At 39.5% G+C, this 12,557-nt stretch overlaps 1 protein-coding gene across 2 annotated transcripts; it reads left to right on the forward strand.

The window, feature by feature from the left end:
* Window positions 1-2,234: 2,234 nt before the first annotated feature.
* prpf3 (PRP3 pre-mRNA processing factor 3 homolog (yeast)) lies at window positions 2,235-12,191 on the forward strand. 2 transcript variants are annotated; one of them, XM_062422347.1, is made up of 17 exons: window positions 2,235-2,275; window positions 3,225-3,377; window positions 4,143-4,273; window positions 4,608-4,772; window positions 4,913-4,999; window positions 5,105-5,376; window positions 5,489-5,607; window positions 5,713-5,900; window positions 5,995-6,161; window positions 6,399-6,481; window positions 9,004-9,147; window positions 9,239-9,338; window positions 9,468-9,581; window positions 9,688-9,806; window positions 11,021-11,098; window positions 11,187-11,242; window positions 11,363-12,191. In XM_062422347.1, exons 2-17 carry the CDS (start codon window positions 3,233-3,235, stop codon window positions 11,510-11,512), a joined length of 2,118 nt encoding a protein of 705 aa, XP_062278331.1. In that variant the 5' UTR covers window positions 2,235-2,275; window positions 3,225-3,232; the 3' UTR covers window positions 11,513-12,191. The 2 variants fall into 2 exon arrangements, with proteins under 2 accessions (XP_062278331.1, XP_062278330.1); XM_062422346.1 differs by having other exon boundaries at window positions 2,236-2,386.
* Window positions 12,192-12,557: the final 366 nt, after the last annotated feature.

Consider the following 12,557-nt stretch of genomic DNA (forward strand, 5'->3'; position numbering starts at 1 on the left):
ATTAGTGTGATTAATTTGACATTATCATTAATTAGATGCAAATAATAAGAAAAAATCATTATTGATTCATATAAACTCATTATGCTGTGCCATAGAGGCATGACAATGCCACATTTGATAATACAACATGAACAGCTTTGGCTGTCTATGATCAAATTCATTAATTAATCAAAGCTGTGGACTAGGAGGTCCAGCAATGACCCTGAAAAATGGAAATATGATGCATCAAATGCCTTTCGTTGAGATTTCATATGGACCAATGTTGCCTCGGACAAACATTGCCCTTTTTTTCTATTTCAATCAAACGCATAGAAGACTTCAAATGTATATTTAACTGTATTTGTACAATTGAAATGACACCACTTATCTTTCAAGGAATGTGTAATGTGTTATTGTTTTTACACTTGAGCATGGAAGTACATTATTGACTTTGGATAGTTTTGTAAGTGTGATTAGTCTTCTGGGATTCTTTCCTCTCCTGCACAATTAATATAACTTTGTTCACTGTGTAACATTTGATCTTAACCTCTGTACAAATAAACTAAACTAAACAAGTTTATAAAAATGAACTTTTAAAAGCGATTTAAAGGAAGTCAGTGGGGTCACAAGACGAGTTTCAATAGGAAGTTTGTTCTGCATTTTTGGGGCCCTCACAGCAAAAGCAAAGTCTCCTTAAGTTTTAAGCTTATATACAGTCTATGGTTTTAAGTCTAGGTCAGGGGACTGTAAGCAGAGTTTTGTTGTAACATCTGAGGTTGCGTAAATAGGGGGACAAAAGCTCTAAAATGTATGCTGGAGCCAGTCCATGTTGTGCTTTAAAAGTAATGATTATAACCTTAATGTCAGTTCTGAAATGAGCTGGAAGCCGATTGCAAAAAGGTTAAAAAGTGGGTGATTTGATCTCTTTTGTTTTTATGCAGTTAACTATCTGCTAGCAGCATTCTGTACAACCTGAAGGCATGAGGGCACTTTACTGTTCAGGCATGTGAAAAGTGAATTATAGTATTAAATTCTTAAGAAAATGGAAACATGAATAAGTCAGAGAATGATAGAAATTATCAGATTTTTTATTAAAACAATTTCGATTTGATAAAAATAGGTCTGAACTACCCTATTGACATCATAATCAAGAGTTACATTGGAATCAAAGATAATTCCTACATTTCTGGTTCTAGGCCCAACAGAGGAGGACAGGTTAACACACATATAATTAAATAATTAAGACTATTTTTAATTTTTCGACACTGAGTTGGAGGAAGTTATTAGACATCAAACATATCTGCTGCACAGTTCTGACTGCTGGTGGAACCTGGTTTAACACACACATAAAGTATTGTGTCATTTGAATAGTAATGAAAAGAAATCTGAAGTTCACTTGTCAGGAAGGTGATAATTCTACTTTATGTTTATTATTGAGGTCATAGTGGGTCATGGTGGTGTACTAGGGTGCATTATATTGAATGGTGTTCCTAATATTTTGTCCACTCTATCATAATGAAGAGGCCAGTGAGTGTATACATTTTTTAATATAATGTATTTTGAAGGAGTTAGACATGTGTCCACTGTAGTAGACACCATGCATCAATGGTATAAAAAGTGATTCAGTGGAAATCAATATAGATTAATATCTTAGTAAAACAAGTTTTGTTTTTGGGGTTTTCTTAACATTTACTAAGATCAAATGCTATGAATACACATAGTAACGTTAAATAACTAAAGCAATAGAGAGGACATATGAAAAACATGTTATTCTATATTTCGAAACTCATTGTATTCACTTAACCCTTACATACTGTTCATATTCTGACTCCTGATAAGTCTCTACACCAGTCATTAATAAATGTTCAATTAATCTTATGGAAAAAAAGACATTCACAATCACAATTTTATGGCCCAGGAGAACATTTTACAGAATATGATACACACACCAACATGTTTGAATGCTGATTTTTAAAAATGTGTTTAATAAACACAGATTAAACTTGTACATTTGCATATGTAAAAATGTGTATTAGCCGCACAAAAAAAACATTTTATTTCCATTTTTGTATACTGTGGGTCACATTAGGAAAAGTCTGGTTAAAAGAAATGTTTTAAGGTGTTTTTACATCATACCTCCTTCCACCGTTGCAGTTCCTGTCTTTGCAGCCAGGGGGAAACAACGAGCAGAAACGTCTGACTGCAGAGAAGAAGCACAGAGTTTACTTCCTCTTCCGGTGCGCGGTGGAGAAACGTCGTGTGAACGGCGCGACTAGAAGAGAAAAGTTTCATAGAGGTAACACAAAACTAAGAGGTTTGAGTGTTTCATGCTTCTCTAACTTGGATTATTTCGGTGCGACTTCTGCAACGTAAGCGATCTGACATCGGATAAAAAGATAATCTGCAGGTTTGTAAGATTAAAGGAGCATTTATTCGCTGTTTTTGCTGCCTCACTTAGATGTGAGCTAACGACGGTTAGCATCCAACCCGGGAGTTTTGGCGGATGTGATTGCTTTTTTTTTTACCTTGTACGTTGACTCCTGTTAGCAAATGTGTTTATCGGTGTAACATAAAATCAGTCATTTGACAAACACCGGCAGGTTTTGGACTGACTGTGTGTGTGTGAGTGTGTGTGAGAGAGAGTAAGTAGCTGGTTTGTTTTTGTGCGGCTGAAGCTAACGGCTTGAATGACTGACAGGGTTGTTGTGCACATGTTGGTGATATCAGTCTGTCTAACTCTAATACAGCTGTGGTGCTTTGGGCAATAATGCTGGTTTTGTCCCATATCTGTCGGTTTTTGGGCATCAATTATGTTAAATTTTGAGGCTCTAGTGTTAAAAATGTTTTAAATCACTATTTAAAGCACTACTCAAAGTAGCTGGACTAAACTTTGGTTTTAGTTACCAATAAGGACATTCTTTATATGGATTAAACATTATGTCTTGCACTGGTGATAATAAATGTACACAGGGGAAACGCTGTGATAGTGATTATGTGGTTCATTAGACAGATTTATCTAACAACAATTAAAGTACATACCAGACTGTGGTCACTCAACACAATCAAGCTAAAGGCTTATTTTCATTTGCGGTTCTCTAAGGGGAAAGGTCAAGTCAAGCAAGACAAGGTTCAAGAACTTGCATTATCAGTACACCAACAGACAAACAAGGACAAAAAAATAATAATCACATACAAAGTACTAATGTGTTGATGAACATGTAATAAACTGAGTGCTTTTCCTGCAGATCGGAGGATGTCTCTTCCTAAGCGGGAAGTGGAGGAGTTGAGGCCATGGGTGGAGCGCACTGTGAAGAAGGTGCTGGGTTTCTCGGAACCCACTGTGGTTACCGCAGCTTTGCACTGTGTTGGAAAGGGACTTGACAAAAGGAAGACCATAGGTAACATTGTTTTGCAAAGTTGAACCATCGTGTGTTGTATCCATGCATCAAGATTTGATGTAAAAATGTATTGATTGTCTTGCCTTGCTTGTGAGTTGCTTTGTATAAAAGCGACTGCAAAATGGTAAAATGTAAGATTTAGACTAGCCTAGATTAACTCAGGAGAAAATGTTTTTCATATCAGAAGGTCGGTAGCTCACGTTGCCACCTGCAAATGTGTAACACTTACTTTTCCACATTTCATTTTATCAGCAGAAACACTGTGAAACAGAAATTATACATCATCTTCTCTAAAAGTTTGCAGTGACTATTTGTTTTCTAAATTTTAGCTATGATTTTAATGCTGTAGGCACACCACAGACTTGACTGAATAGATCTGGGACACTTATGTGTGTCAACACATAATATAATTTAATGATCCTTCTTACATGATTTTAGTTATCAGGTTAGATGTGACTGGGGGAAATATCTGCACAAGAGCAAAGGGCTCTTCATATTTTATTCATGCTGCAAGTAATAGAAGTAATAGGTGATGGTTTTTTGTCTTCTGTACATCTCTGAACACAAATGTCAGGCACTGATTTCCAAAATTACATCACTCATGTTATTGCAGATGTCAGGTTGGTGTGAAACATGTAAATCTTACTGACAGTGATCATGTTATTTCTGTTCATGTAAAAGCTCCCTGTAATGAGGTTAAAGGATTATTTTATTATGGTGGTGATCAATGGAGTATTGGAGTAACTGACACTCGTTTCCCTTCAGACCAGCTGCGTCCCTTCCTTGATGAGTCAGCTGGAGGTTTTGTGGAGCGCCTTTTTGAAGCACTGGAGGAGAGCCGCAGTGCCCGTGGCAACAAAGGAGCTGGAGAAAAGAACCGCAAGAGAGAACTTAAGGTAAACAACCACCTACACAACTTGACCTTTATTATGTGTTATCAATTTAGAGCTTATTCATTAATTGACCATGGATTACAGTGACTAAATATACACACACTCACACTAAAGTGTATCACGTAAAGCCAAGAATACAATGTCTTTTAATGCATGCATTTAATTACCCAGATTACTCTACAGAACAAGTTTACAAACTTTGAGGAGATTGACAAATGAAAATCATATTATATAATGATCATTTAATTATATTATACTAAGTCTAAATACACATGTTTGTCATAATAATGGTGTGTGATATTAATTAGTGTTTTCTGTTTTTGCTGGTTGGTCTCAGGATGTGTTCGGTGATGAGGCTGAAACAGTTGCAGTGCAAGAGGCTCTGGATCCAGGAGATGGGACAGCTCCAAAGCGGAAACGGGTCCCTCGATTTGAGGAGGTGGAGGAGCCTGAGGTCATACCTGGACCTCCAGAGAGCCCTGGCATGCTCACCAAAATGCAGGTACTAGATAAACACCTACTCATGAGTGCAGTACCCGTATACTGTGCATGTACTTCGTCAATAAGAATTAAGACTGCAACCAACTGGATTATTTTGAGGTGTTAACTATGCATTTACTAACCAGTTTTCTGTATTATTAGATCAAACAGATGATGGAAGCAGCCACAAAACAGATAGAAGAGAGGAAGAAACAGCTGAGCTTTTCTTCCCCAGTCCCTGCTGCACCAGTAATAATCATTTCTTTTTAAACTTTGGGATTGTTCATACTGAATACCGAATGATTTCAGACAATCCACTCAAATGACACCTCTCTTATTTCTTCCTGACTTTAGCGGTCACAGTCTCAGATGGAAGCCCCTCCAGTGTCACGGCTTCTTGGCACTACCGCTTCTGCAGCTGCAGGTGGTGGTTCATCTATCGCCCCCTCCCAGGCTGCCAGCTTCATGAATGATGCTATCGAGAAGGCTCGGAAAGCTGCTGAGCTACAGGCTCGCATCCAGTCTCAATTATCCATGAAACCGGGGATCCTCGGAGCCCTGGGGAACACTGGGCCTCACAACCTAGTGGCACTAGCTAACCTGCACGCCATGGGAATTGCTCCACCGTGAGTGATGTCTTTTTTAAACATACACAGGGGGAAAAAAGCATGAGGGTTATGCTGTTTGTTCATGTAGCAGTGTGAAACTGTATGGCTTTTTATGTTTGTGCCACTATAGGAAAGTGGAAATCAAGGAGGTGAATAAGCCTACGCCTCTTATTCTGGATGACAAGGGAAGAACTGTGGATGCTAGTGGCAAAGAAGTGGAACTCACACACCGCATGCCCACACTAAAAGGTATGTATTCGGTGGTCTAATACACGCACACACACACACACACACACACACTCTCTTATTTCCTTGTTTTTGTGTTAACCATTTTATTTTCCTCTCTCTGTACAGCTAACATTCGAGCAGTAAAGAGAGAGCAGTTCCGGCAGCAACTAAAGGAGAAGCCAGGGGAGGACTTGGAGTCCACTTCTTACTTTGACCAGCGGCTGTCTTTAGCAGCAGCTCAGCGGGCTCGCAAGAGCTTCAAGTTCCATGAACAGGGGCGATTTGAGAAGATTGCTCAAAGAATTAGAACTAAGGTTGGATATAATTTCAATGTGGTTGTTGGATGCTTCATAACTTTGATTCTGTCCCTCCTGCATTTAATTTAATTTTTTTTTTTACCTTAATCAGGCCCAGTTGGATAGGTTACAGTGTGAGATTGCCCAGGCAGCTAAGAAGACAGGAATCCAGGCATCCACCAAGCTGGCCCTGATTGCTCCCAAGAAGGAGATTGGAGAAGGGGAGGTGCCCAGCATTGAGTGGTGGGATTCCTACATCCTGCCCACCAATGTAGACATGTGAGAAACTACACTTAACGCAGGACCTTAAACATTTGAGTAGTGTGTTGTGTTCAATAATCCGAACATCAGATCCTTTGTCTGGTTCTCACTGCTACGTTAAGATGTATAATACATAAGTCTTCATGTCACAACCGCTATATAAAAATGTGTTGGATTTTTTGGTTTTCTGATTGTACTTTGGTACAGTAAACTTACTGTTGTTATCTAACATGTTTTTTTTCTTATCCCATGAAGAAACCCAGAAACAAAATTTGAAGATTTGGTGCTCTTTGGCGTGACCAACCTGGTAGAACATCCTGCTCAGATTAGCCCTCCAGGTAAGTGTATATAAGGTCAAATACATAATATGTGAATTGTTAAAATTACTTTAGAAGTAGGTGTGTTGTAAAAAATAACATTTATATTTCTCTCCCAAAAGTATTTTTATTGGAGAATATAGGTAGACTTACAGAAAGCTACCATTACACAGAGAAACAGCCTACAGAAATGAAATATGGCCTTTAAATAAAGTGCACAGGTAGCCTCAGTTCATGTTGTTGTGTTTGATCCCAGCTGTGCATGCTTTATTAATCAGAATCAGATTTATTGGCAAAGTATGCTAACACACAGTAGGACTTTGGTTCCGCCTGTTGGTGTTTTTCAAGCATTACAGACAATATACATATTATTTACAGACATTACACAAGAAATATACAGACTATATAAAAGACTAACCATATACATTCAGTGCAAGTGTGTGTGGTATTGCAAACAACAATGTCCATAATGTATTTTGTACAATACAGGATTTGTAGATGTGAAGTAGAGTGTAATATCTATCTGAAGAAACAAGAGTAGCTATGGCATAGCAGGTCATACTGGTCTGCTATTTATGAAGGTGATGGCACAAGGAAAGAAACTGCTCCTGTGTCGGGTTATTTTTGGTATACATGGCTCTGTAGTGCCTGCTGGTGGTGAGGCGTTAATAAAGGTTTTGTCCAGGGTGTGAAGAATCTGCATTGATTTTCCCTGCCTGTTTTCTGGTTGTTGAAGAGTACAGATCCTGGAAGGTGGGCAGAGAAGCACCAATGATTTTTTCTGCTGTCCTTACTGATGGCTGTAGTCTGTTTCTATCCTGTTTTGTGGCTGCTCTGAACCAAACTGATCGATGTGTACATGACAGAGTTTATGACTGCTTTGTAGAACTGGCTCAGCAGCTCCTTTGGTAGAAAGTACTACCCCAGTTACTGCAGAAAGTACATCCTCCGCAGGGCCTTTTTGAAAATGTAGTTGATGTTGGTCTTCTACTTCAAATCTTAGGAAATGGTAGTTCCCAGAAACATTAAGGTCTCCACGGTTGACACAGGGCTATTGGATATTGAGAGCAGTGCTGAGGGGTTTCTCCTAAGTCCACAGTCATCTCAACAGTCTTGAGCTACAATTTGTTCTGTGTGCACCAGAACACCAGCTGTTCAACCTCACACCGATATGCAGACTTGTCACCATCTTGGATGAGTCTGGTGACTATAGTGTCATCTGCAAACCTCTGGGGTTTAACAGCTGGGTCCTTGGAAGTTCAGTTGTTGGTGCACCTCCAAGGTACTAGTGGGAGAGGACACATCACTGGGGAGCACCAGTGCTGACTGTATACCAGAAGTGACTTCTCTCCCAGCCACACCTGATGCTTCCAGGAAAGCTGATGATCCGCAAACAGATGGCGGGGGTTACAGTGAGCTGGAAGAGTTTGAAGTAGGGGATTTCTGGAATGTTAGTGTTGAGCACTGAGCTAACGTCCACAAATGGGAGCCTTGCATGTCATGGTGTTGCAGGATGTAGTGCAGTCCCATGTTGACTGTGTCACCCATTGACTTGTTTGCCCTGTAGGCAAACTGCACGGGTTCCAGCAGGTGTCCTGTGACGTTCTTCTGGTTGGCCAACACCAGTTATTCATTCATTCATGACCACAGATCTCAGAGCGACATCAACAGACGTCTGTTGGCATTCAGAGCTGTGATGGAGGGTTTCTTGGTGACCAGGATGATGATTGAGCATTTGAAGCAGGAGGGGACTTCACACAGCTCCAGGGATGTGTTGGAAGATCTGAGTGAGGATTTGCGCCTATTAGTCAGCAAAGCTTCTAAAACTGTATTCAGACCAAATATGCATTGCAGCGCACGTCGGCAGGGTTGTGTGCTATAGGGCGGTCAAGGCAGCTGGAAAATGAGTGATAGGGGCGTGATGAATCAGGGAAGGATATGTTGTCATAAGACGACTCAATAAGGAAGCAAACATGGGTGTCTGTGTCACTGTTTTCAGAAGTCTCTGTTTCAGCCCATCCTGACTAAAATGCAGTTCTGAGTTTTCACACTAAAAGTAGTCAGCAGCATTTTCAAAAGTCTCCATTTTAGAGGTTGAAAAACGCTGCAGTAGTGTGAACACGTTTGTGTACACCTAACAAACCTCATGGGTTTTAAAACAAAAACGTATTTGTGGTGTGATTAGGGCTTAAGTCCCTCTCAAACCTGCAGTAGAAGACACTCAGGTTGTCAGCCAGGTCTTTGTTTACCTCAACGGGGGGGGGGGGGAATTAAAAAGATGAGTAACAAAATCTGTCTTTGAAACTGAACAAATGTGTTGAGACAACAATCTCTGATTAGTAGCTCTTCCAGAGCTTTTAATTGTCTCCCAGTCTTTCTTAGCAGATAGAGATGCCTCATTTTTATGCAACTCTAGGTGTTCAAATTACTGTTGAAATCTGTCTTGCTTGTTCAAATTGTGTCTATAAAGTAACAAATATGGAATTTCATTTATTACTGCCATTTCATGGAATGGTCACTATGTTTGTGTTTTTTACCCTCAGTTGACACAGATAAGCCAGTAACACTGGGTGTATACCTAACAAAGAAAGAACAGAAGAAACTGAGACGACAGACACGCAGGGAAGGCCAAAAAGAAGTGCAAGAAAAGGTCCGTCTTGGACTGATGCCTCCACCAGAACCCAAAGGTAGTCACACACACACAAATTACTGTTATTCCAAATTATTGTATTGCAAGATTAAACAGAATGTAGCTAAAGTTTGCTTGAATTTTCTCAGTACGCATCTCCAACCTGATGAGAGTATTGGGGACGGAGGCAGTTCAGGACCCTACAAAAGTAGAGGCCCACGTCAGAGCACAGATGGCCAAGAGACAGAAGTAAGTAACATATTTAACTTCTACACTGATTGCACCATTCTGAATTTTCCCATTCAACATATTGAATAATAATCCATGGAAAAATAAAGCTTTCTTAATAGTCTTTCTAATTGTGTCCCCTTCCTGCAGGGCTCACGAGGAAGCCAATGCAGCTCGCAAGCTCACAGCAGAGCAGAGGAAAGAGAAGAAAGTCAAGAAGTTAAAAGAAGACCTCACTAATGGTGTTTCTATCGCAGTATATAGGTGTGTATTTGTAGGGAGCAGGCACATACTTCAGTTCAAATATACTGTTGTATGTTTGTATAGCAACTTTTGTGTCTAATTTAAGCCCAATACTCTCCCCTTACAGGATCCGTAACCTGCAAAATCCTGCTAAGAAGTTTAAAGTGGAGGCTAACGCCAACCAGCTGTACCTGACTGGCACAGTAGTTCTTCACAAAGACGTCAACCTTGTTGTGGTGGAGGGAGGTAAGGATAAAACTGTTAAATGATTCTCACACTTCCTGTAGCTTCTGTTGCCAATTGTAGCTTGTTAGTTCTTGCAATAAAATATAATATTTTTAGCTTTCATATACCACAGTTGATACCCTTTTTAATGATTTGAGTTGTGATAAGCATTTGCTGTTTGAAGAAAAATGTCTGTGGTCTGAAGATTGAAATGACAGTTAATAATTGGTTTTCGTTGCTTTACTGAGATTTTGATAAAAAACTAGAATTACCTAACACTAGAATCATTTTCAGCAGTGTTGTCCCAATGAGCTCAATCCCATTCTCCAAAATGTTTCACCAAACACTGTTCAACATGCTTTTATTAAATTATTTCGATGCATTTATACACCTTTCTCACCCATTATACCAAATAAAGGTGCACAAAATGGACTAATTTATACATAAACTGTATAAATTAGAAATTAGTTTTAAACCATCATCACAGTTGATGACCTAACTGATGTGAAGACTTGAAAATGTGCATTTGCTGAAGAAAGAAGGCAACTGTGCGCAATTTACAGCATATAGAGCACATTTTAGGGCCCATTCCTTCTGGACAAAAATCAAAGTGTCCCTTAAATATTAATAGCTGCTTTTTCTCTTTTTACGCCCAGGTTTAACCTGCTGGTCTGGGGAATTAAACTCCTTCACTGCCCCTTATAATTATATGGTCATCTATTTAATACTTAGTAGTTGCACCTTTACAAGCCTTGGTATTTTTATAAGGACCAGTGTGTAAGATTTAGTGGCATCTAGCGGTGAGGTTGCAGATTGCAACCAAATGAATACACTTGCCCTCCCCCTCCCTTTCGAAGCATGTAGGAGAACCTACAGTGGCTGCAAATGTGAAAGGCTCTCTTTAGAACCACTGTTGGGTTTGTCCTTTCTAGGCTACTGTAGAAACATGGCGGGCTCTCCGGAAGAGGACCTGCTACCTATGTAGATATAAAGGGCTTATTCTAAAGTTTAAAAAAAACACAACAATTCTGATTTTCAGGTGACTTTTCACTCATTAAAAATAAACATATGCATGTTATATTCCATTTTTGCCAAGTCCGTTCTGCTAGATGCCACTAAATTCTACACACTGGTCTTTTTTTTGGCTTCTCTCTTAGCCTATGATAAAATTATGGTTGGATAATCAAAGTCTGTTAAAAAGTATTTTGTATCTGAATTTCTTTCTCTCATTTTAGGCCCCAAATCCCAGAAAAAGTTCAAGAGGCTGATGATGCACAGAGTCAAATGGGAGGAACATAACTCTAAAAGAGATGGTAAGAGTGACTTGACACTTGTCTTTTGTGCTAATTTATCTTGGTGCTTATTTCATGCATACTAAACTCCTTTATAATTGTCAATTAGATCCAGATGGTGATGATGATACAAAGAGGAACAACAAGTGTTGGTTGATTTGGGAGGTGAGTATCTGCATGCTCATGTTGTTACTTGAATATATTAACATGTAGTTGAATTTTCATTTTTTTTTTGGTTTTGTCTGTGATCTCATTCAAGTCTAATAATTCCTCTCGGTTCACCAGGGCACAGCTAAGGAACGTAGCTTTGGGGAAATGAAGTTTAAGCAGTGCCCCACTGAGAGCATGGCCAGGGAACACTTCAAGAAACACGGCACAGAACACTACTGGGATCTCGCTCTCAGTCAGAGTGTGTTGGATAGCACAGACGACTGAAACCTGCCAGTAGAGCACCTACTTTCAATCAGTTCCCCCCTTCCTACATGCCCCCAGACCCACAGCTTCATAGCAGACCGGTCCTCACTGCTGACTGGCTCGCTTCAGCGGGGGACGGACAGACTTAATAAAGAGACTTGAACATAGAAAAGGAGGAACAATAAACCTGTGTGTATGAGAATGTGTGACAGACGAGGGTGTGTATGTGTTATGTGTAGGGCTGTGGTGTGTGTGTGAGTGTGTGTATGCCTGCATCAGTGTTCATCTTTCTGGTGGGAGGGTATTCTGTCAGATGTTTGATCTATTATTGAAAACAACCTGACAGATTGCACTGTGTGATGTAAATCACTTACCCATGGCTTTATGTAATGATGAAAAATAGCGTCAGATTATGATGTGACTCAAGTTTTGTAATGATATCCCTCATGTACATGAATATAACACCCAAGCAGTTAATAAAAGCCCATCCCATCAGTGAATGGCTGCACTCGAATTGTGCTAACACATTTACAGTCAACCTGAAAAGATACCTGACAAGTTACTGTGTTCATATGGAGAGCCCCCAAATCCATTATTTTTTGTTTTTGGATGAACGACAAATGTTTGACTCACTTGTAGTATACTTGTATTTCTCTGTAACGTTTAAGTCACAGCCTTAAATAAAAAGAAGTAAATTTAACAGATTTGTGTCCTTCTCTCAATTGGACTAAATGTTTTTTTTCTTGACACCTCAGTTGGCTTTACTCTGCAGAATGATTTTTGTGACGAGTTTGACATAGGTCTGTTTTCATGTTTATCTGAAGAAAGTGGAACGTTTTTTTGTTCTCATTACAAATCAGATTTTAAAGGCCGTACCTACGAGCATGACGTATCACATCACAAATAGTTTCAAGCCAATCCTGGTCCAATATTCAATTTAGACAAATGTGAAGTGGAAACTTGAAGCGTCCAGTGCACAAACACAGAGAATTAAAGTGTTGGTTTACAGAAATGAGCATGGTCTCCAAGTTAACACCAGTTTATGGAAACTACAGAGAATTATAAA

Source organism: Scomber scombrus, chromosome 7, assembly GCF_963691925.1.
Source record: "Scomber scombrus chromosome 7, fScoSco1.1, whole genome shotgun sequence".
NCBI lineage: Eukaryota > Metazoa > Chordata > Actinopteri > Scombriformes > Scombridae > Scomber > Scomber scombrus.